This window comes from Gigantopelta aegis, chromosome 5, assembly GCF_016097555.1.
Source record: "Gigantopelta aegis isolate Gae_Host chromosome 5, Gae_host_genome, whole genome shotgun sequence".
Taxonomy (NCBI): Eukaryota; Metazoa; Mollusca; class Gastropoda; order Neomphalida; family Peltospiridae; genus Gigantopelta; species Gigantopelta aegis.
In genome coordinates this window covers 1,107,922-1,133,856 of record NC_054703.1, presented here as the reverse complement: position 1 = coordinate 1,133,856, position 25,935 = coordinate 1,107,922, and the positions used below count along the sequence as shown (strand labels likewise).

The following is a 25,935-nucleotide window of genomic DNA, read 5'->3' as shown; positions in this document are numbered from 1 at the left end:
TTCACTGCAGGCGGCGACCCTCATGAATTATGTCCGGGTTGCCGTGTTCCTTGTAGCCTCTCTTCGAGATGCGACCTGTGTTCGGGCCTGTCTACTGTCGAGTTCGCGGCTTACTTGAAGGTGCTGTCGGCGAGAGCCAAGAAAGTGGAATCTTCGCCGTCAATTGCGGACTCCATAGCAGATGTATTACGTTCGATGTTACCTACTATGCTGAAAGAGACTATGGCATCAATGGCGGCCTTACCAGAACCGGCGGGTTTGGGGCCAGGTCCGGTTCAAGTCCCCTCTTCGGGGGGTGCGGCTCCAGGACGCAAGACTTCAGATGACAGGCCTGCAGTTCCTACGCAGCCCTCTGACAAGCCGACTCAATCAGTTAGACGTTCCACGGCCTCCAAGGATCACCGATCTTCAAAGTCATCTTCGGCGCAGCGGAGCCGAGACCGGAGCCGGGCTCGTAGCCGTTCCCCAAGACCTGCACGTCTCCCTACGGGTTTCGTGGATCGGCAGCGCAGACCTTCTATTGAGGCTTCAGAGGGTTCTCGACGGGACCGTCCACGGTCCGGTTCACCAGTGAATTCTGTTTCGGCGGATCGATTAGCCTGTGCTCGAGTGCTTCGAGACTTTGGAGATGCAGCGCCTACAGCGGTTTCCGTCATTGATGAGACTGAATCTCCTGACCATATGAATATGAGGGATTGCTTGGCGGCAGTCTATGACATGTTGCCGTCCTTGCCACATCCACCAACGCCGTCCAAGAAGGGACCGACACCGATGATAGCGACTGATGTCCCTCCGGAAGATGTGGTGATCCGTTCCTTGGCAGCCGGTACACTCGTATCCGAGGTGGCGACGGATTTAGACCGCACTTTTAAAGACACAGCGTCTTTCGTCGCCTTCCCGACTTGGGGTCACCGTATGTATCCGGTGTTTGACATGACCTTTACAGATGTAGCTCCGTCTTTGGATGAAGATGTTCACCGTCTTGGGAAGTCGTCAACCGTGGATTTGACGGACAAACAAGTACAAGCCATGGATACTGCCCAGAGACGTTGCTTGTTTGTGTTATCTTACTTGGACGTTTTCCTTGCGGCGATGGCCACCCAGGCAAAAGATGCACGGTGCTACGCGCTGTTTCAGCAATCGGCGCAGATGCTAGCTTTCCTGACGTCTTCGGTGACTTCGATGTCCTCGATGTTAATGCAATACCGTCGCCAGGCTTATTTAAAGAAATCCACTTTGGATTTCCAGCATAAGAAGGAGCTGTTAGCTCAACCGTGGTCCGCAACGAAGCTGTTTGCAGGCAAAGTTTCTGAGGTGGTGAAGGCCAATGATAAGGACCAACAGTCGACAGCAACTGTCAAAGCGTTGCAACTTATTTCGACGTTGGAATCTACAAAGCGGAAGTCTACATTCACACCACAACCACCATCTAAGCGCTGGAGAGGTTCCTTTCGAGGTCAACCTTCTCGAAGGTTTCCGGTCAGACGACCATCCGGTCCGCCAGCTCGGACCCAGGGGAAGCCTGGTCGACGTTGACGCCAGCCAACAGATCGTGGACTGCTCAGATTGCTTCAACCTACGCCCGCCCCTGATTTTGAACCAGAACAACGATTCGGTTTTGACGCTTCCGGTGTGTACCACACCGGTCGGAAGATCCATGGTCGGAAGTCGACTTCGCCGTTATTGGCGAAACTGGCAGACACTTTGCCAAGATCCGTTTGTCACGTCGATCTTGAAGACCGGGTATCGTCTGCAATTGTCTGCCATCCCTCCATTGACCACTTCACCTCGAGAACCGCGGCATTCCGTTGCGCAAGTCAAGGTTCTACAGGAGTCCGTCAACAAGCTGGTGGAGAAGGGAGCCGTTCGCAGCATTTCGGAAGTACACTTAACACCCGGATTTTACTCGGACATCTTTCTCGTACCAAAGAAGGATTCTCCAGAGCTGCGAATGATTCACAACTTGGCGGTCTTCAACGACCACTACCTGTCTCCTCCGACCTTCAAGATGTTAACGTTGCGAGATATCATAGCCGTGATCAGACCGGGGGATTGGCTTGCCTCGCTAGATCTCAAGGACGCCTACCTGCACGTTCCGATGCATGCCGATTTCCATCACTACCTGCGGTTTGTGCTACAGGGTCGGCATTACGAATGGACAGTCCTGCCCTTTGGGATATCCATAGCGCCATGGCTGTTCACCAGAATCACGACTCCGATGTCACGCTTCCTGCATCGCAGAGGTATATCCTTTTACCCATACCTCGACGATTGCCTGATGAGGTGTCACAGCAAGACAGGGCTGACTGCACATGTTGCCTTCATCATGGACTTTCTCAAGCAGCTGGGTTGGATTATCAACATCGAGAAATCTCGACTGGCTCCCACGCAGTCTCTACAGTTCATAGGCGCTTGGCTTCGACCCGACCTGGGCCTCGTTCAAGTTCCTTTAGACCGTTGGGAGAAGATCCAGACCATGATTGTCATAGCCCTCACCGCTCCAATGACCTTCCGCGGTTGGCAGAGTCTCCTGGGTCTCCTCACTTCTGCCCAGGATTTGACACTCAGAGGTCGTCTCCAGTTGCGGCGCTTGCAGATGTTTCTCAACCCGTTTGTTCGTTTCAACAATCCGGACTTGATCATCTCACTCCCGGACGATCTACGCTCCAGCCTGCAGTGGTGGCAGCTCCGATCGAACGTCTTAGAAGGTGTCTCTATGCGGGCCTTCATAGCCACTCATCACCTATTCGTCGACGCGTCACTGGAAGGTTGGGGAGCCCATCTAAGCAACCAGACTACTTCAGGGCTGTGGTCTCCCGGCGAACTCGGACTCCACATCAACCTGTTAGAGTTGTTGGCAGTCTACTACGCTATCCTTCATTGGCGACAGATGTTGACGGAAGCCTCTCTCATGGTGGCCACAGACAGTACGACCGCGGCGGCTTACATCAATCGTCAGGGCGGAACTCACTCCAGCAGTCTGCTGCAGTTCACTTATCGTCTCTACAAGCTGGTCGACGAAATTCCATTGCAACTTCGGGCTCGTCATATTCCAGGGGTTTCCAATGTACTAGCCGACACATTGTCCCGGCCGTCGTCTCCACAGCCGACGGAGTGGATGCTCCATCCGGAAGCATTTCGATGGGTGTGCGACACACTTTGGACACCAAACATCGATCTTTCGCCACACGATTCAACCATCAGTTGAGGGTTTACGTGTCTCCGGTGCCGGATCCCGAAGCTCTGGATCTCGACGCATTGGCCATCAGCTGGGAACAGATGGACGCGTACGCTTTTCCTCCACCAATCCTCCTTCCAAGGGTGCTTCAGAGGTTTCAGCTGTACCATTGTCGCCTGTTGCTCATTGCTCCGATGTGGCCATCCAGGATGTGGTATCCAGATCTAATACGTCTTGCCGATCCACATCCTTTACCGCTGCCAGACTGGGATCATCTGTTGCTGCATCCCACGTCAAGACTATACCATCCACGTCCGCAGTTGTTCCAACTGCACGCGTGGACTTTATCTCCAAGAGTTTGAGGAAGAAAGGTTTTTCTTCACAGTCTACGGCGGCCATTTTGAAAGCGCACAGATCATCTACTACTGCGGCTTACAACGTCAGATGGCTTTGCTTTCACCGATGGTGTGTTGGGAAAAAACTCAAACCTCAGACGATCCAGATACCTCGTCTTGCTGATTTTTTGCTGTATCTGCGGACCACTTTACGATTGAAGGGGTCTACCATCGCTGGGTACGTTTTGGTCATCGCTACTGTTCGTGATGTCACTACTGGAACGAAGTTATCGGGTATTCCTGAGATCCATAAGATGATCAAAGGGTTTCGCCTTGAAGATCAAGTACACCGGTTTCGGCCACCAAGATGGGACCTGAATTTGGTGTTACGAGCGTTATCGACCGCACCTTATGAGCCGATCGAGTCCTCTTCCCTGCAAGATTTGACACGGAAGACGGTGTTTTTACTCGGTTTCGCCACGGCTGCTCGTGTCTCAGAACTTCATGCTCTTGATGTAGATTTGGTACGTTTTCACCGAGATCGGCGTGCAGTCAACTTGGGGTTACTCATGAACTTTATTGCAAAGAATCAGTTACCAGACCAAGCGCCTCGCTCGTATGTTGTGCAGGCCCTCTCCTCTATCGTTGGTCCGGCGGACGTTGAGGACTTGGCGTTGTGCCCTGTTAGAGCCCTGCACCAGTACATCGAGAGGACCAGATCTTTTCGACAACATCGTAAAAGACTTTTCCTCTCCTGTAACCAGAGTCGGTTGAGGGATATTACCAAGAACACGGTGGCCACCTGGATCCGGTCTTCTATCCTGACCGCCTATCAGAAGGAGGGTTTACCTGCTCCGTCTGCTTCCAATCCGCATGAACTCCGTGCCTTGGCTGCCACGATGTCCCTGCATTGCAACACATCCATTCAGCACATCATCACTGGCTGTTTCTGGGCGACGGACTCCATCTTCGCCAACTATTATCTGAGGGATGTCTCCACAGAAGACGTTGAGGGGTTCCATCATCTGGGTCCGGTTGTTGCTGCACAGACTCTGTTGAATACAAGCCGTCCTCGTCGCCGTTGATGTCTGTCTGATTCTGGGCTGCATACCGAGATGTCCACCGAATCGACAGGTGAGGATTGCTTAGACTTTTGTTCTTTTGCACAGTTCACGCACTAGTGCCGGAACTTTTGTCTCGATAACCTTTACCCTGCACTGCATGTGGTTATTGGTTGTCGTTATTGAACTAACAGATCTTTGGTGTACTAGACAGAAAACATTCGGGGGTCTTGTTTTGTTCAATGTTCTGACGGATGCACCTCATTAGGTTGTCGCTTGTTATTGAAAAACTATAACACTTCAATACGTGAGGGTTACCTAACACCTGCATCCCTGGTGGCTACGTCTTCCCACCCTGTCAGAACCAGCATGAGATGTGGCTTCCGCCTCCTGGTCCATGTGTTCTAGGAGCCGTACCTGCCACTGCTGACGGATGCCACCATTCTGGTTGTTGTTACTAACATCACCTGCATTGGTCTGTGACGGGCATCCCTAGGAGGAGGGTTTACCAAGGTTGGCCTTATTCTTCCACTAGTCAGCCTCTTTCCGGTTGGGGAGTTATCACAAGCATCTACGGATCTCGGCACCCACCACCATCTGTTGAATGCTGCACTTGTTTGAGGACAGGTAATGTCTATAGAAATGGAGAAAACTTGAGTGTTTTCTCTTTTATAGATACATTACCTGTCCTCAAGATTCATCCCGCCCGGGCCTCCCCGCTTCCTGTTCTCCGTGCGATGCGCTCATGGAAAAAGAAGGAAGTTACAGTCATGTGACCGGAACTAGAGAGCAGTATGCAGTAGAAGAATTTAGGCCATCCCATTGGCTGTTGGGATGTTCGGACCAGACCACTTGCGTGGGGGGAGGTGCACTTGTTTGAGGACAGGTAATGTATCTATAAAAGAGAAAACACTCAAGTTTTCTCCAAAGTCACAAAGTGTTAAAAGGCAATGTTTTTAAAGTTTATGTTTATATTTTAGGATGGCGTCACTGTAACAAAGTCACAAAGTGTTAAAAGGCAATGTTTTTAAAGTTTATGTTTATATTTTAGGATGGCGTCACTGTAACAAAGTCACAAAGTGTTAAAAGGCAATGTTTTTAAAGTTTATGTTTATATTTTAGGATGGCGTCACTAAAGTCACAAAGTGTTAAAAGGCAATGTTTTTAAAGTTTATGTTTATATTTTAGGATGGCGTCACTGTAACAAAGTGTTAAAAGGCAATGTTTTTAAAGTTTATGTTTATATTTTAGGATGGCGTCACTGTAACAAAGTCACAAAGTGTTAAAAGGCAATGTTTTTAAAGTTTATGTTTATATTTTAGGATGGCGTCACTGTAACAAAGTGTTAAAAGGCAATGTTTTTAAAGTTTATGTTTATATTTTAGGATGGCGTCACTGTAACAAAGTCACAAAGTGTTAAAAGGCAATGTTTTTAAAGTTTATGTTTATATTTTAGGATGGCGTCACTGTAACAAAGTCACAAAGTGTTAAAAGGCAATGTTTTTAAAGTTTATGTTTATATTTTAGGATGGCGTCACTGTAACAAAGTCACAAAGTGTTAAAAGGCAATGTTTTTAAATTTTATGTTTATATTTTAGGATGGCGTCACTGTAACAAAGTCACAAAGTGTTAAAAGGCAATGTTTTTAAAGTTTATGTTTATATTTTAGGATGGCGTCACTGTAACAAAGTCACAAAGTGTTAAAAGGCAATGTTTTTAAAGTTTATGTTTATATTTTAGGATGGCGTCACTGTAACAAAGTCACAAAGTGTTAAAAGGCAATGTTTTTAAATTTTATGTTTATATTTTAGGATGGCGTCACTGTAACAAAGTCACAAAGTGTTAAAAGGCAATGTTTTTAAATTTTATGTTTATATTTTAGGATGGCGTCACTGTAACAAAGTCACAAAGTGTTAAAAGGCAATGTTTTTAAAGTTTATGTTTATATTTTAGGATGGCGTCACTGTAACAAAGTCACAAAGTGTTAAAATGCAATGTTTTTAAATTTTATGTTTATATTTTAGGATGGCGTCACTGTAACAAAGTCACAAGAAGAAAAGAAAACATCCAAAGATGTTCTGTATGGGAATTTTGTTAAGGTATGTTTGGTATGGAAGGGTGGATTTCTTTTCTTTTTTTTTTGGTGGGGGGGGGTAATAATAGCTCACTTCCATAGCCTAGTTTTTAAGTTCAAAATGAAACATTAAAATGTCATGTTACTGTAAAATAGTAACCCACTAACATGGTAGGGCAGTGTTTGCCAGGAGCAGAATCAAACTGATACCAGGAAAGTAATCTCATGAAGTTATAAATAAAAATCAATTTAATAGTTTATTGTAAAGCAATCAATTTTTAGCTCGCCTAAAAACATTTCCAGGTGAGTGAGAGTGATCACTCACCTGAGTTGACGAACACTGCAGTAGCGGATCCAGGGGTCCGGACACACACACCCTTTTTGAAAACTGACCATAACCTTTAAGGGGAAACATGATTATAGTAACTGTTCTGTCTAAAAGGAGAGATCAGTCATCACATTTGGACATTCCACCCCATCCCCCACCCCCCACCCCCACCCCCCTCCTTTCAGAAATCCTGCATCCGCTCCTACACTGATAGTGGGTTATCTCTCATTATTTTGTGTGGTCCTTACACATGTGCAGGAGTTCAAAAAATTTCAAAAACATTACTTGCCAATCAGATATTCACTTGCCCCCTATATTTTTCCACTTGCCCATATTTCTTAAGGTAACCAATTCTGTTACTGTTCTTACTTTAATACAGTGATCAATAATATAATAATCTTGAAAGTAATTGGTTTAATTGAACAAATAAAGAATTTTGGCAATAGGTTACATCACTTACCCAGAAAGTACTAAATTTATATGTCTGTTCAGTAGTATCCACTGTTTATTGTACTTTTGTCTGTCTTCTCTACTTGTTGATTTAAACTTTATGTTTTAAATAGTGTCCATTTGTTGACTTAAACTATTCATTTGTTCATCTAAATATAATTATTGTGTCTATGTATGTCTTATTGACCACTTGTTGTATGGCTGTGGATGTGGCGAGAACCCTTTACCACGTGTGAGCCATTCTTTTATGGCTGGCATTGGTTCAAAATCTTTTAGGGATTTTGGCCTATGTGTCATTATTGTGAGTATATTATTTAACACTATCTGCCCCAAAACACTGCTCTGGGTTGTTTTTACCCTGTTTATAGCTGAGAAAAGTCTCACGCAAACAGCCTTAGCTGGGATCAAAGTAAACATGTGCTCTATTACTCTGCAAATGTTTTTAAATATTTCAGGCTTAGTAAGTAACAGCAGGGAGGAGGAAGAGGGTGTTGTCATACATCGATTACAGCCTTGTATTTTTTATTTATTGAACATAATTTATTTATTAAAAACTATTAATAAAGCAGAATATATTCATGTATGCTTAGAACGCACCATCATGATTATGGCATAGGGATAATGGAATCTAACTTGTCACGATTATGACGTAGGGCTAAAGAAATCTAACTGCACCTTAGACGTTAAGTTTACACGGACGTATATTTACATTTGCAAAGTCCTGAAAAACATTAAACTCTGCTACAAAGCTTATTACATCTAAAGTAAAATATCTTACAGTTTTTATAAGAATACAGTTCATAATATTTATGCTTTGTTCCAGTGAACTCGAAAATTATAAACTCTTTAGTAGCACTTGGTTTATGTCCCCGTTCATTTGCAAAGAATCGAAAGAGCAGATTCCGGAACCGCCTTAACGTCTAATTTAATTTTAACATGACAATTTTAAAATGTATGCCACCTCATATACTATGTTTGCAATGATTAAACATTTTGATTGCGCACACAAGGCATGCATACTTTATTTTTATATAAGCTGTAAAAGTTTGAAGATCATCAAATGTTCAGTGACGGAAATTACCGATCTCAGTCGATAGTAAAAGGGGAATAACTTTGCAACACAATTTCCGTTTTAGTGTGTTAATGCATTGTCAAGAGTTTGGATCGTTACAGCATTTAGGTTTAGGGTTACCGTAGTTCTCCTTAGAGCTATATAAATGCTCAAATGATTGGAACTCTTTCCAAAGGATTTAGTGAGATTTGTAAAAAAAAAAAATGAAAATATGTTTTAGGTGTTACATTAATCATTTGTTATCGGGCATATGCAGGTAACATAATTACTAGCCCGACATGGCGTCGGGCGATGGGATTTTTGATCCCCTGATGTGTCGGACGTCATATAGTGTCCGAAAATGTGTTGAGTGTGTCGTTAACAAAAGATTTGTTCATTCTCTGTAGGGTGGAACTCTTCTGGACAATAAGGAGGAAATAATGCCGACAAATGACGATGCAGAACATGACTCCGAAGAAGAGTGGGACAGAAATAGGTAAATAAAATTTGAATATTTGATTATATGTACAATAGTTATGTTTGTATTTATAGCAGCATATTGGTTTACAATTTGGGACGGGACGTAGCCCACTGGTAAAGCACTCACTCGATGCGCGGTCGGTGTGGGATCGATCCCCGTCGGTGTCCCCATTGGGCTATTTCTTGTTCCACCCAGTGCACCACGACTGGTATATCAAAGGCTGTGGTGTGTACTACCCTGTCTGTGGGATGGTGTATATAAAAGATCCCTTGCTGCTAATCGAAAAGAGTAGCCCATAAAGTGGCGACAGCTGGTTTTCTCTCTATATCTCTGTGGTCCTTAACCATATGTCTGATGCCATATAACCTTAAATAAAATGTGTTGAGTGCATTGTTAAATAAAACATTTCTTCCTTCCTATTTCCCTGTGTTAAAGCAGTGGCCCATTGGGTTATTTCTCTAGTATATTAAAGGCTGTGGTATATGCTCTCCTGTCTGTGGGATGGTGCATATGAAAAATCCCTTGCTACTAATGGGAAAAAGTACCAGGTTTCCTCTCTAAGACTATGTGTCAGAATTAACAAATGTTTGACATCCACTAGCCGATCAATTAATAAATCAAAGTCCTCTGTGGTGTTGTTAAACAAGAACAATAAGCTGTTGTTATTGAGTTATACCTTATCTGATATATCTTATGTTATATGTTATGTTACAGGCCGTCCGAGGAACAAGTGTTCCAGTTGTGTGGAGGAAGAACAGCTCACAAGTAAGATTAAACAGTAGTTGTCTCCCTTGCACCCCCTTCTCTTAAAGGGACATTCCCGAGTTTTCTGCATTATAAGATGTTTCCGACTAATAAAATATTTCTACAATTAAACTTACATGTTAAATATGTTTTCTTGTTTACAATATCAGTGTCTGTATATTTAATGTGTTTCTGGTCGTCTTAATATTTGTAAGAAGCCCAAACTGGATTTTGTTTTCAAATAATTTCGTACGTACGAAAGATTTTTATTTTAGGAAATAAAATGAAATTTAATGTAGTACAAATATTAGAATGACCAGAGACACATTTAATATATAGCCACTAATATTTTATGCAGAAAAATATATTTGATATGTAATTACAATCGTTAAAATGTCTCTGTTAGTCGATAAGATCTTAAAAATTGAAGCAAACTCAGGAATGTCACTTTAAGGTTCTAATAGACCAAATCAATTCCCATTGCCGAAAATCTTAACATTTACTAATAAAACTGATATAAGCAGCGTATCAACACACCTAGGAAGTACAGCAATAAAACGTGTGGCACCCACATCTAATCTACCTGCAGGAAAATGAGGGGGGTGGGGGTCACATACCATTTAAGAGATTTAATTAATGTTTCTAATAGAAACAGTCATTTTTGCTGAAAATTGCAGTTCCATTTTTGGGGGTACCCCACATAAGTTTCAACCTCTGGTATATACTGCATAAAACTGTATAACAAATAAGTGTATTTATTTATTGTCAATGGATAATAGTATTTGCACAAATAATCAAATGTCACATATTACTGCCAATCACACCCACAGCTGCTTTTACATCGTAAATATTTGACGGTGCATCTCGAACTTTGACACGGAACTCTCTTTTTTGATATTATGCAACCTTTAAAGGTAGCACTAAACCAAATGACTTTGTAAAAAAAAAAAAGTTTCATCTGGGCTAGAAATGTATGCAATTTTATTTCATCTAGTACCACTGTATCAAGTAGCCTTGTGCTTGAAACATGTATTGGGTACCTGTAAAAAAAAGTACTCAAATTTTGTGCGAAACTAGGGGTGTTGTAGAAACAGCTGGTTATACCGAAAATGAGCCATGAAAGGTACCATTTTCTTCAGTGAATACTTTGAGGTAGGGGTTGTAGTACTGACATTTATGGGTCATAGTTTGGTTGATATATGGCATATAGTGTTTTTAAACACAAATGTTAACATGGTCACCTATGGGATTTTATATGGTATAGTACAACCTATATTGGCTATCTCAAGAATAGGTTTCCACTTCCGTCTGTCTTGTCTGTCCAACATATAGTTTTTCCCGGATGTTTTGTTTACAATGCCTCGAGATGCTCGAAATTTTGTGTATAGCTTTACCATGTACTGTTGCAGATCAAGTTTGACTTTCCTGGTGAGTTACTAATTTTTGACAGAGTTATGGGCCCTTCAACTAAGGAGATATGAAAATTTGTTTTGTGATTTCTTTTTTGTTGTGGGTGGGACATAGCCCAGTGGGAAGGTGTTTGCTTGATGCGTGGTCGGTCCAGGATTGATCCCCATCGGTGGAACCATTGGGCTATTTCTCATTCTAGCCAGTGCTGATGAAAAATTGCCAGTATTTACATTGATTAACCATTTTAAAAAATATTTATTTCAGAGCGGCACGGTTTGGACACAAGCTTAATGGAAAACTGAAAAGAATTGAAGAGCAAGAACAGAAAAATCTGTCTTCATTAGCAGGAGAAACTCTTGAAAATGAGCGCACAGTGGCTGAGAAATCAAACCACGATGGTTGCCATGGTGGTAGCAAGAAGATAAGGAAAAAGAACAAGAAAGAAAGACGGAAAGATAAAAAAATCAAGGAGAATCTGAATTGTGTAGATAAGAAGGATCATAAACAAACTGAAAAAACATCCTCTGAGGAAGCCGAGATGCTTTCGAAAAAGGAGGAAATCACCAAAAGTGACAAATCATGTGAAAGGACTAACCAGTCGTTAAAATCTAGGACAAACAAATTGATAACACAGCATAGTTCTAATAAAACTGTAGATGATTTAAGTGCACCTAAACGTAGTGAAGAGTGTTTGAATGATGTACACAAAGATGTGAAGAAGAGAAAAAAAGAGAAAAAGAAAAAACTTAAACATGCACACTGTCAAACAGAAGGTAATGAAAATCACAATGGTGTGACAACTTGTGAAACTAATGTAAACAGTGCTGACTTAACCAGTGTAAAAGAAAAGGAGAAAATTAGAGGGCATAGAAAAGACGAGGACAGAAAGACTAAAGTTGAAAGTTTAGAACCGGTTGCTAAAGAAGCAGGTTTTCCACAATGTGAAGAAAGTCGTGCTGATAAGCCTGTGAAGAAATCCAAAAAGCATAAACGAAGACACGCGGGTGAATTAGAACAGAGTGATTTCTCGGCTGTGACGGAAGATGCCGCGGCAAGTAGAAAGAAGAAGAAAACCAAGACTAAAAAGGTAACGGTGAACAGTCCTGCAGGTATCAATACACTTATCTTTGTTTGACACCCAAAAGCCGATGTGTATGTTTGTGCTGGGGTGTCATTAAACATACGTACATTCGTTCGTTCGTTCATTCATTCATTCATTCATTCATTCATTCATTCATTCTGGGGCGAGACTTAGCCCTGTGGTAAAGTGCTTGCTTGATGCGCGGTCGGTTTGGGATCGATCCCCATCGGTGGGCCCATTGGGCTATTTCTCGCTCCAGCCAGTGCACCACAACTGGTACATCAAAGGCCGTGGTATGTGCTATCCTGTCTATGGGATGGTGCATATAAAAGATCCCTTGCTGCTAATCGAAAAGTGTAGCCCATGAAGTGACGACAGCGGGTTTCCTCCCTCAATATCTGTGTGTCCTTAACCATATGTCCGACGCCATATAACTGTAAATAAAATGTGTTGAGTGCGTCGTTAAATAAAACATCTCCTTCCTTCCTATTGTAACTTTATCTAGATGTGTTACGGGTTTGTAGATCAACCACATTTAGTGTTCATTTTCACAGACTGAAATGAGGGTGTGCAAACTTAGGTTAACTTTTATATTTAATAAAATAAAGCGGGATTTAGCTCAGTTGGTTGAGCTCTCGCCTGAGGTGCTTGCATCGCAGGATCGAACCACCTCGGTGGATCCGTTCAACTGATTGGGTTTTTTTCTCATTCCAACCAGTGCACCACAATTGGTCAGCGGCCGTGGTATATGCTTTCCTATCTGTGGGAAGGTGCACATAAAAGATCCCTTGCTGCATTAGGAAAATGTAGCGGGTTTCCTCTGATGACTATGACTACCAAATGTCTGACATCCAATAGTCGATGATTAATTACTTAGTCAATGTGCTCCAGTGGTGTTGTTAAACAAAACTATATAATAAAGTAAAGTTAAAACCAGACCAAACATGTTTTGCCAAGTTGCAGTCAAATATCGGCACATTACATGTACATGTATGTGTTTATTACAATTTCTCTCTTTTTTAAAATTCTGCATTTTAAAATTAGCTCCACCCTTACATGTGGATCTAACAGCATCCAGTTGGAGCTCATGTCCACCAATCAAAACCTTACTTGCAGAATCATGCCAGTGATTTAAAAATAATTAAAAAAACATTCCGAATTAATCTGAGGGTATACGACATGTTTCATGTGAATTACGAATGCCTTATTTAGATCAGTAGAACTAATTTTAATCAGATTGCTAACAACACTGCGTAGTCTCCAATGTCCAAGTAACTTCTGTAAATAATAATTTAAATATTGACCATTCACACTTCGCCTTTTATTTGGGAGCATACAAATTCTAAAAATATCGGGCGAGTCTATTTTAGTGGCTGCAGTCCAGCGAACCATACCAATACGTACGGGATGGGTTATCAATCTTCAATTTTACATTACAAATTATTTATTTATTAAAAAAACTAAAAACTAAATTAGTCTTCAGTTTTATATTACAAATTATTTATTTTATAAAATAAAACATGTTTTAAGACAGTAATTCACACGAAACATGTATACCCTCAGGATAATTCGGAATGTTTTCAAATTATTTTTAAATCACTGGCATGATTCTGCAAGTAAGGTTTTGATTGGTGGATATGAGCTCCAACTGGCTGGTGTTAGATCCACATGTAATAGTGGAGCTAATTTTAATTAGATTGCTTTTGGAGTATTCTAACTTTAAAAATACATGCAATGTCTTCAATACATTTTGAGCTGTTAAAATATAGAGCATGTTCTATGTCTTCAGCTGTTGTAGTTCGTGCCGGGTACCAGACGCTTTTCCACCAAGCCAGTTCGCCCCCAAATAGGATGTCAGTTCGCCCCCACGTGCATAACAGTTCGCTTCCACAAAGGTACCAGTTCGCCCCCATAAAGTTACCATTGTCGATGTGAATGTGTGGTCTGGACCCATCTTTGTGTTTAGATATTATTTTTTATATATGAGTGGTTTGGCAGTCGTAAATTTTGATGCAAGTATGATTGACATTTTTAGATCACGGGGAATTTTTCTTTCGTAAGAATCCAGAATAAACAGATTTATTATGAATGTCAGCAATGCTTAATTCTCAGTCAGGTGTGCCATGTCGCAGGTTCTTCATACCTGAATGGTAAACAGCCTTTTTCAGGTGTATTCAAAGAGCACCTGTCGTATTAAAACCGAAACCCATGGCCGGTCACACGATAAGGAGGTGGTACACATCCTGGTAATTTAAATCTACTAATGGTAATATACTGCTGGCACTGGGTTTTTCTGCGGACAAATACAACAAAATACAACATCAGCGGTCACCAAAAATGTTCTGCGATGTTGACCAACAGAAGTAACAAATAATTGGGATTTGAGGGCGAACTGACTGAAAAGCTTGGGGCGAACTGACAAATAGTTGGGGGTGAACAGGCAAACAGTTGAGGGCGAACTGGTACATGGGGCGAAGTGCCTTGGGGCGAAATGTCATGGATTCAACATAGACACGATGTGTTTTGTCACATTCGATTCAGTTTCAGTGTCTTTGGGTTTTTTTTAACTGGTACCATACTCGCCGGACCCTAATATCAATGGTCACCTAATGAATTAAATTTGTAAAATTCCTAGTCGCCCATAGCCAATAAAGGGCGACCGGGCGACTGCTAATTTTCAGCCCTGCATAATCTTATTATTTATAGTTAAACTTTTAATTTACAATATTCAGTAAAATCAGCATTCACATTTCAAAATGGTCAAACACAACGTAGAACTTGTCCCCTAAATCTGGATACTGCTGTTGTGCTACTAAACAATACAAACCTACATGTCCAGAAAGCTGTGGGGTTTTCAATAGTTAATCTGTATTAATATCGCTGAAGTGGTGCAAAGGCAATTTGTTTCCTTCGATTCTAATTTTATTAAAAGTTGTCAATTCATATTGTTAGAAGTTGACTGGAAGCATATAGGCAGCACATTCAACACTACAGACATTCAATCCCACATTACAACTTGGTATGAAATACAGACATTACTACACTAGTAGTGAATTAAATTTGGTCTACAATCCTTATTTCTTTCCATCAGTATATTATCGACTAACAGAGACTTTTTAATGATTGTAATTACATATCAAATATATTTTCCTGCATAACATATTAGTGGCTGTATATTAAACATGTTTCTGATCGATCTAATATTATAATATTTTAGTAGAAATACATATTGTGTCTTTCACTGTTGACCAAGTTAATTTGATTTACATAAAATCTCTCCCTTGTTTGCTAATAACTAATTTTATAGACATACGGGCTTCCATTTTCTTGTGTGTAAGGGGATAGGCAGGTTTTGTTTGTTTAACAACACCACTAGAGCAAATTGATTATAAATCATCGGCTAATGGATTCAAACATTTGGTAATTTTGACATTTAGTCTTAGAGAGGAAATCTGCAAATTTTTTCAATTAGTAGCAAGGGATTTTATATATGCACTATCCCACAGACAGGATAGCACATACCACATTCTTTGATATACCAGTTGTGATGAACTAGCTGAAACGAGAACTAGGGCCCACCGACAGGAATCGATCCCAAACCAACCGTCCACCAAGCATAGCGTTTTACCACTGGGCTACATTTTGCCATCTCCCTGTGTTAGGAATGCAAGTAGTAGTATGTTGATCTTTTGTGTGGTGGAGTCCTTATAAAGGGACATTCCTGAGTTTTCTACAATTTGTAAGATATACTGATGGAAGGAAATAAAGGATCACACAGCTAACAACAAGAAAAAATGACTGCATCAAAAATCAATTCATATTGTTAGAAGTTGACTGGAAGCATATAGGCAGCACATTCAACACTACAGACATTCAATCCCACATTACAACTTGGTATGAAATACAGACATTACTACACTAGTAGTGAATTAAATTTGGTCTACAATTCGATGTGTTTCCTTATTTCTTTCCATCAGTATATTATCGACTAACAGAGACTTTTTAATGATTGTAATTACATATCAAATATATTTTCCTGCATAACATATTAGTGGCTGTATATTAAACATGTTTCTGATCGATCTAATATTTGTACTAGCATAAATTTCATTTTATTTCCTAAAATATTGTTTTCGTACGTACAAAATTATTTGAAGACAAAATTCACTTTGGGCTTCTTACAAATATTAAGACGACCAGAAACACATTGAATATACAGACATTGATATCCTAAGCAAGAAAATATATTTAATATGTAAGCGTAATCGTAGAAATATTTTATTAGTCTGAAACATTTTACAATGCAGCAAACTCAGGAATGTCCCTTTAATGTATTTTTTAGGAAAGCAAGCAAGAACAGGACACAGGCAGCCCCGATACAGTAAAACCTGATCCGTTGTGTAGACAAGATTCGTCTGGTAATTAAAGACACTGTCCTCGATTTGATGTCACCGTAAGATGTTTGCGACTGGTGAAGTGATTTCAAACCCATAACCACCTATCCCAATCTGATTAAAATTAGCTCTACTGGTCTACCAGTAGATCTAACAGCATTGTGTGGACTCCCATGTCCAGGTGACATTTCATCTATAAATAACAATTTAAATATTGATCAATTACACTTCGCCTTTTATAGCGTTATTCGGGAGCATACAAATTCAAAAAATATCAGGCGAGACTATTTATGTAATAGGCAAACTTGTTGGTCTATTTCAACATTGAAAAAACATGGGGAAAAGTGCAGTAATAAACACTGGATTGTATACTAATATAAACAGATTTTATGGCTATACCATCAGTGTTTTTTGTTTCGTCTTGAAACTAATTTTATATTGCAATTAGTTTCTGGCATGCTTCATAATTCATCCGAATCATTTTGTATTCCCTCGGCATAATCCTGAATGTTTTTAAATTCTTTTAAAATCACTGGCATGATTTTGCAAGTAAATTTTTGATTGGTTTAATGAATGTAATAATTTGAATTAGATTGCACCCATCCTATCCTCCTACAAAAAAAAAAAATTTGTAAATAATTTCAGTTTGGTTTGACTAAGAAGAAAAGTAAAAGTGTTTTTGGAAATAACAAAAAAAATACTGTTTTTGTGTGCAGATTAGTACTCAGTCGGGTCAGAAATAAAATAACTTGTAGTAAATTTCATAGTATGAAGAAAGGCGTTCGCTGTGGGACGGAATATAGATGGGGCACTTATGGTCTCTTTTATAAAATTATTACGTACCCTCAAATTATTTTCTGGCAGAAATGTCCATGTTAATTTAGGAATTAAGCCATTTAATATAATCTGAATTAGAAGTAAATAGTCCCATTGGTAACAATGTGTTTTAACTGTTGTAGTTGTACAACACTGTTTTCTGTACAAATGTTTGCTGTGAATTGCAGTTTTCAAAGACCAAAAAAGTTATATTCTGAATGGACCTTCAAAAGAGAAAAAAAAGTTTATTTTAGGTTTATGTTTAAAGAAGCATTCTTTATAAAAAAAAATTGTAAATGTTAAAAATTCTAGTACCATTGGACAAGTACACAAATGACATTTCAGTGTGTTGAAAATCTTCAGAAAAATAGTCAAAAAGTACAAAATATTTAAGACTTTTGTAAAAACTTAAATTTTGTGGTTTTCATAAACATTTATCAGCATTTGAATTGAACAAACCGGTCTCGGTGGCATCGTGGCAGGCCATCGGTCTACAGGCTGGTAGGTACTGGGTTCGGATCCCAGTCAAGGCATGGGATTTTTAATCCAGATACCGACTCCAAACCCTGAGTGAATGCTCCGCAAGGCTCAATGGGTAGGTGTAAACCACTTGCACTGACCAGTGATCCATAACTGGTTCAACAAAGGCCATGGTTTGTGCTATCCTGCCTGTGGGAAGCGCAAATAAAAGATCCCTTGCTGCCAATCGGAAGAGTAGCCCATGTAGTGGCGACAGCGGGTTTCCTCTCAAAATCTGTGTGGTCCTTAACCATATGTCTGACGCCATATAACCGTAAATAAAATGTGTTGAGTGCGTCGTTAAATAAAACACTTCTTTCTTTGAATTGAACAAATTCAGAAATGTGATTAATATTAACCCTAGTTCTTAAAGTATATTTCCCACAAAAAAATTAATCATTTTAAGGTGTGTGGGTTTTTTTTTGTTGACACAATCGTGTTTCCATCTGCAGGCTTTCTGCCAAAAAATAATTAAAACAGAATGGATCACAAGTGCTCCATCTAGGTGGTTACAGATTTGAAATCTTTTGAAATTGCAGACTGCATTAATTTTCATGTTCTTTGACAATTTTTTTAAACAGCAGTTCTTATACTATAATCTTTCTAAATATTGACAACTGAATACTGAATACATTAATATCAAGTAGTTTAGGGTGTATAATTTACCCACTTCTTACCCCCTGGCAGAAACCCTGAACTGTTTGTGTCGACTTTAACCCTAGTTCTTAAAGTATACTTCCCACAAAATATTAAGTATTTTAAGGCTTTTGTTTTGTTGGTGGGGTGTTGTTGTTGGGGGGTTTTTTTTTGGTGGGGGGGGGTGTCATAAATCATCTTTCCAACTGTATGTGTCAACTTATTTTAATAAATAACAATATCAGTAATATATCTTGCACACATGCCTGTGTCAAAACACCTCAATATCTTAAATTGAAAACGAATGGGCATACATCTCATTCCAGTATGTCCATGATAAATTGCTTAATGTTTTAGGGAAATAGACTTTTCTCTTTGTTTTACATAAAAAGTCCTTGAAGTACTGTTGATTATTAGTCCATTACTGATCCATATGGAGGGGACTATTGGTTTCATCTCCATCGTCACATCCGTCCCACATATAGTTTTCCGTCTCACAATATAGTTTTCCAGATGGGTTTCTTCACAATGCTTTGAGAAGTGTTTTGTATAGCTTTATCATGTACTGTTACAGATTGCATTTGACTTTCTTGATGATTTATTCATTTTTAATAGAGTTATGGCTAATGAATTTAGGAGTTTATGAAAATTTGTTGTGCCTGGGACATGTATTGCTTTAGCAGTTTGCAGTACAGTCAGACTTCGTTACAAAGACCACGTTCGTCCCTGGGTCACTTTGTCATTATATCGAAATTGTTGTTGTATCGATTTATTAATCATAGGCTATTGAGTGTCAATAGTAGCAAGTGATCATTTATATGCACCATTCCACAGATAGAATAACACATACCAAGGCATTTAATATACCAGTAATGGTGCACTGGCTGGAATGAGAAATAGCCCAATGGTCCCACCGACAGGGATGGATCACAGACGATCATTAAATACTTAGTATATTATTATTAATCAAAGCGTATTCACAGTCAATCTAATCGATTGGTACCTACTTCGTTTACAAAATGTCATAAAACTAGTAGACTTGATTGTTCCAAGTTAATCCTTTAATTGAATGACTAAAGGCTTATGTTCAAAAGCAATACACGTCTACAGAGTTAGCCGACATCGGTAATTCGCACATCATGTGACACTTTCGGATGCCAAATGGCTGTGTGTACTGCCAACATACCACAACATCTGTGATTATGTAATGTTGTAAAGAGGTGTTTTTTACACGTTGGTTGCACGTTTGTTCCTAATTTGCTATGTCGGGAGGGAGGAAGGAAGGAAGGAAATGTTTTATTTAATGACGCACTCGACACATTTTATTTACAGTTATATGGCGTCAGACATATGGTTACGGACCACACAGATATTGAAGGAGGAAACCCACTGTCGCCACTTCATGGGCTACTCTTTTCGATTGGCATCTTTTATATGCACCATCCCATAGACAGGATAGCACATACCACGGCTTTTGATGTACCAGTCGTGGTGCACTGGCTGGAGCGAGAAATAGCCCAATGGGCCCACCGACGGGAATCGATCCCAAACCGACCGTGCATCAAGCAAGCACTGGGCTACGGTGTGAAATCTGGTGTAATGAACAGAACAACATTGGTGTACGTTCGTTCCCGACAATTTGTGGTCATAGTAACGAGGTCTGACTGTACTGTCAAAATTATTCTTTCTTCTACTTTTTTCACATTAAAAGTCCTTAAAACTTACTATTATTTTCTCTTTCTCTCTCTTCAGATCTGTATCACCAGCACGTAAAGACGTTTGTCTCGGGCCTTCAGGAGAACCATCAGCTTCGTCCTCTCCTAGCGGAGGCCGTGGAGGGGAAAGACTCGGCGTTTCCGACCGTTAAAAACCTTCACTCCATCACCAGTCTGAACCTCAAGGCCGCCCGACTTCTCGACATCTACGATGGCGACTGTTTCCTCAGTTCGTGTTTACTCGATCAGCTCAAGATTGCCGGGTTAGCGTGTCCCACTACCGTGTTCCTGAAATTCCTAGAGATTGTCGTCGTGCGTTTTCAGAAATACATGAACACAGTGCATACGTGATTTGTGATGGTGAATACAGGGCTAGCCCTGGCACTCGCCAAATTCGCCAACTGTGAATTAAAAAAAAATATATTGACGAATTTGATTTTAATTTGGCTAAATAATTTTATGTAATCATTGATTATTATTTTTTGAATTTTTTTTTTTTTGACCGGCCTCGGTGGCGTCGTGGTTAGGCCATCGGTCTACAGGCTGGTAGGTACTGGGTTCAGATACCAGTCGAGGCATGGGATTTTTAATCCAAATACCGACTCCAAACCCTGAGTGAGTGTTCCGCGAGGCTCAGTGGGTAGATGTAAACCACTTGCACCAACCAGTGATCCATAACTGGTTCAACAAAGGCCATGGTTTGTGCTATCCTGCCTGTGGGAAGCGCAAATAAAAGATCCCTTGCTGCCTGTCGTAAAAGAGTAGCCTATGTGTTGACAGCGGGTTTCCTCTAAAAAAAAAACAGTGTCAGAATGACCATCTGGGTAGTCGCAATTTTTGAAGTTAAATAGATAATTTATTTATTAATCTAAAATTATCTACTGACCCACAGCTAGGCATCATCCATTCTCATCCATTCCCTCACGAATATATATTTTTTTTTTCAAAATAAAAGAATAATAGCTGAAATGTGTATTGCGGTAAAAAATGTTATCAGGGTATGAAAACACTGTGTGCATGATTTTTGCATACATCACTGGTCACAGTTTTACTGTATTTAAAAAGCATCATTGATCAAAATGTAATGACATATTATAACACTCTGGGCTCAATTTCACAAAACATCGTAAGCCTAATTTTGTGCATAAACGTAAATGTACGACCAAACGACAATTCTTATTACTATTATAGTACAGCAAATATAGTTAGAAATACACATATTTCATTTAATTTTGTCCTTAAAATGCTCAATTTTCCTTAATGATGTAATTTTCTTCATGAAATAGGTTTCAAACACATGTTAATGTATGCCCGGTATAACTCTTAGTCACAGACGTAAACTTACGATGTTTTGTGAAATTGCCCCCTGGCCCTTAATTTATATTGTTTAACTTACCTCTGGCCAACAAAGTTCTATATATATTTGTTTCTTTTGTGTGTGTTTGGGTGTTTTTTAGTTGTTGTTGTTGTTGTTGTTTTTTTGGGGGGGTATTATTAATGTAATGTAGATGGATGGTGTTGATAAACGTGAACAATCACCTTATACAAAGGCAACATTAAAGGAACATTCCAGAGTTTGCTGCAAGTTTTAAGATGTTCTTGATTAACAGAGACTTCTTAACGATTGTAATTACATATCAAATATATTTTTGTGCATCAAATATTAGTGGCTGTATATTAAACGTGTTTCTGATCGTTCTAATATTTGTACCAGGTTAAATTTCATTTTATTTCCTCAAATATTACTTTTTCATACGAAATTATTTGAAGACAAATTCCAGTTTGGGTTTCTTACAAATATTAAGATGACCAGAAACACATTGAATATACAGACACTGATATTCTAAACAAGAAAATATAATATTTAATATGTAAGTTTAATCGTAGAAATATTTTATTAGTTGGAATCATTTTACAATGCAGCAAACTCAGGAATGTCCCTTTAATTACTTTACCAAAAATGTCGAGGGGAATGGTTAGAAGGCCATGCCCTTTAGTCTGATGCCTAAATTCGCATTGGTAGTATATAGTGATCAAACCATTAAACTAGAGGTTCTAACCATTAGCCCACTCTCCTGGATAGACCGTCCAAATAATAGAGGTGTGCCCAGGACATTGTGCTTGAACCTAATTTGAATATATAAGCATAAAAGTTAAGAAGACATAAATAGGGTTCTGCCATCAGGACCAGAGGAAGGAAGGAAGGAAATGTTTTATTTAACGACGCACTCAACACATTTTATTTACGGTTATATGGCGTTGGACATATGGTTAAGGACCACATAGGAAAATATTGAGAGAGGAAACCCGCTGTCGCCACTACATGGACTACTCTTTCTGATTAGCAGCAAGGGATCTTTTATATGTGCCATCTCACAGACAGGATAGTACATACCACGGCCTTTGATATGCCAGTCGTGGTGCACTGGCTGGAACGAGAAATAGCCCAATGGACCCACCGACGGGCATCGATTCCAGACCGACCGCGCATCAAGCGAACGTTTTACCACTGGGTAATGGATGGATGCATAAATGTATGTATGTATGTATGTATGTATGGAAGGATGGACATATGAATTAATGAATAACAGAGTGGGCCTGTGAATGGATGAATGCCTGCATGGAAGGACGGAAAGCCAGTGGAACAATTTGAGACCTTTACTGTATTGTGGGTCAGGATGTAGCCCAGTGGTAAACCTATTATCATCCAAGAATAGCTGAAATGTGTATTTCGGTAAAAATGTTATCAGGGTATGAAAACACTGTGTGCATGATTTTTGCATACATCACTGGTCACAATTTTACTGTATTTAAAAAGCATCATTGATCAAAATGTAATAACATATTATAACACTCTGGGCCCAATTTCACAAAACATCGTAAGCCTAATTTTACGCATAAACGTAAATCTACGACCAAACGACAATTCTTATTACTATTATAGTACAGCAAATATAGTTAGAAATACACATATTTCATTTAATTTTGTCCTTAAAATGCTCAATTTTCCTTGATGTAATTTTCTTCATGAAATAGGTTTCAAACACGTTAATGTATGCCCGGTATAACTCTTAGTCACAGACGTAAACTTACGATGTTTTGTGAAATTGCCCCTTGGCCCTTAATTTATATTGTTTAACTTACCTCTGGCCAACAAAGTTCTATATATATTTGTTTTTCTTTGGGGGTGGGGGGTGGGGGGGGGGGGTGTCTCTTTTGAGACCTTCACTGTAAACCTCTTCCCTGATGCAAGGTCACTGTAAACCTCTTGCCTGATGCAAGGTCACTGTAAACCTCTTGCCTGATGCAAGGTCAAATTTGGATCCATCTCCATCAGTGGGCCCAGTAGGCTATTTCCTCATTCCAGCCGGTGCACCACGACTGGTATATCAAAGGCCGTGGCATGTGCTGTCCTGTCTGAGGGGATGGTGCATATAAAAGATCCCTTGCTACTACTTCAGAGATGTAGCGGGTTTCCTCTCTAAGACTGTGAAAATTACCAAATGTTTTACATCCATGTGCTCTAGTAGTGTCATGTTTAACAGAACAAAGTTTAACTTTTTGCTGTATTGATATACAATACAATCTAATTAAAATTAGCTCCACTATTACATGTGGATCTAACACCAGCCAGTTGGAGCTCATGTCCACCAATCAAAACCTTACTTGCAGAATCCTGCCAGTGATTTAAAACTAACAACACAGCGTAGTCCGCAATGTCCAGGTAACATTTCGTCTGTAAATAATAATTTAATTAGATTGCTTTTGGGGTATTCAAACTTTAAAAATACGTGCAATGTCTAGGTTCTAATAATAATTTAAATATTGACCAATCACACTTCGCCTTTTATAACGTTATTTGGGAACATACAAATTCTAAAAATATCGGGCGAGTCTATTTTAGTGGCCGCAGTACAGCGAATCATACCAATACGTACGGGGTGGGTTATCAGTCTTCAATTTTACATTAAAAATTATTTATTTATTTATAAAAATAAACCCAACTAAATCGGTCTTCAGTTTTACATTACAAATTATTTATTTTACAAAAATAAAACATGTTTTAAGGCATTCGTTGTTCACACGAAACATGTCGTATACCCTCAGGATAATTCGGAATGTTTTCAAATTATTTTTAAATCACTGGCAGGATTCTGCAAGTAAGGTTTTGATTGGTGGACCATCTTCATACATCAAGACTAATATTCTTTCCTCGTATTCAGCCTTGATACACGTAGTCAAGATTACTGATATCCACTACTAGCGCCCACTATTGGAAGAAAATTTGTAACACCGATTGTGTCCCTTACACTATGACATCGCTGACCAATCACAGCATCGGTAACATGTGACAATCTTGAAAGCAATATAAAAATTAACCGCCGGACGCTGACGCTGCCATCTTTGTTTACAATAACAAGGGAATCTATAAGGAGCGTTGCGATTCGTTGCAATCAGATCTCATCGCATCCAATGAAATTTAAGCATTTTGTGGCACGATTTCTTGACGACATGTATCAAGGCTGAATACGAGGAACGAATATTAGCCTTGATTTATGAAGATGTTGGTGGACATGAGCTCCAACTGGCTGGTGTTAGATCCACTTGTAATAGTGGAGCTAATTTTAATTAGATTGTATTGTATATCAATTTTAACAGTTGAGATAAGGTTCATATCCATACTGTAAACGAATGAAATAAAATAGACCAATGAAATTGGATGTTTTAAATTGATGATGTATGGATTTTCTCCAATTAAATATGCTTTTAAGGTCCTGTTTGGTTCCTCTGTAGAACATAATGCAGTGAGAATAGAGAAACGTTTATTCTTATTTATTTAAGAAGTAAACAATCAGAAAGTTTGTTGTCTTTTTTTCTTCTTTTATTATTATTATTATTATTCAAACATAATGATTCTGAATGATAATATAATGCTACCAATAGTGATGATTGAATATCGACTGGTGCAAAACGTTTACATCTAGTTTGAAGTAAATCCAAAATGACTTAACAGACTGAGCATTTATGTTCACGAAACGAAGATGTTATGAAATGAAAAGGAAAATTAATTATGTTTAATGTAGGTTCACCAAGACGGGCCTCAAACAAATTTCTACTATATGTAGACTGTTTAGTAACCAACATCTTTTAAAGGGAATGTTCCCAGTTTGAAGTCATTGTAAGTTGTAACATGTTTACGACTGAGCATTTTGTAAAATAAACTGGGACAGCTCAAAGTTGCCATTCTTATTTCAAATTCACCTGTGAAGGATATTTTCACAGATATAACAAATATAACACACAAAATGTTGTATTAAAAATACAGACCCTGCAGATGTTTTGTTGTTGAGTCTGTCTGCCTTCTTTCTTTCTTTCTTTTCTTCTTCTTTCTTTCTTTCTTTTTTTGTTTCTCTTTTTTTTTTTTTTTTTTTAAATAAAAAATTGAAATTATTGAGATTTTATTGTTTACATTAACCATTTCCGTACATCGTAAGTGTTTCCGGTCATCCTTTCGTTTCAAATACCGTGAATTGTATTTTTGATATTTTTTAAAAAGCACAACACGACGTGTTTCTTTAAGTAATGGTTATGAAGGAAGGAAATATTTTATTTAACGATGTACTCGACACGTTTTATTTACGGTTATATGGCGTGTGACATA

The 25,935-nt window shown here is 39.3% G+C and overlaps 1 protein-coding gene across 2 annotated transcripts in view; it reads left to right on the top strand.

The window, feature by feature from the left end:
- LOC121373307 (G patch domain-containing protein 4-like) overlaps positions 1 to 20,704 on the top strand; it is a 33,349-nt gene extending 12,645 nt beyond the window's left edge. Inside the window, exons 4-9 of one of the 2 annotated variants that reach the window (XM_041499862.1) lie at positions 6,599 to 6,673; positions 8,885 to 8,973; positions 9,673 to 9,723; positions 11,377 to 12,199; positions 16,536 to 16,611; positions 20,311 to 20,704. In XM_041499862.1, the coding sequence (XP_041355796.1) occupies positions 6,599 to 6,673; positions 8,885 to 8,973; positions 9,673 to 9,723; positions 11,377 to 12,199; positions 16,536 to 16,611; positions 20,311 to 20,624 (1,428 nt within the window). In that variant the 3' untranslated portion in view covers positions 20,625 to 20,704. Of the gene's footprint in view, positions 1 to 6,598; positions 6,674 to 8,884; positions 8,974 to 9,672; positions 9,724 to 11,376; positions 12,200 to 16,535; positions 16,647 to 20,310 lie in introns of both variants that reach the window. The other variant, XM_041499863.1, reaches the window with a different exon arrangement.
- Positions 20,705 to 25,935: the final 5,231 nt, after the last annotated feature.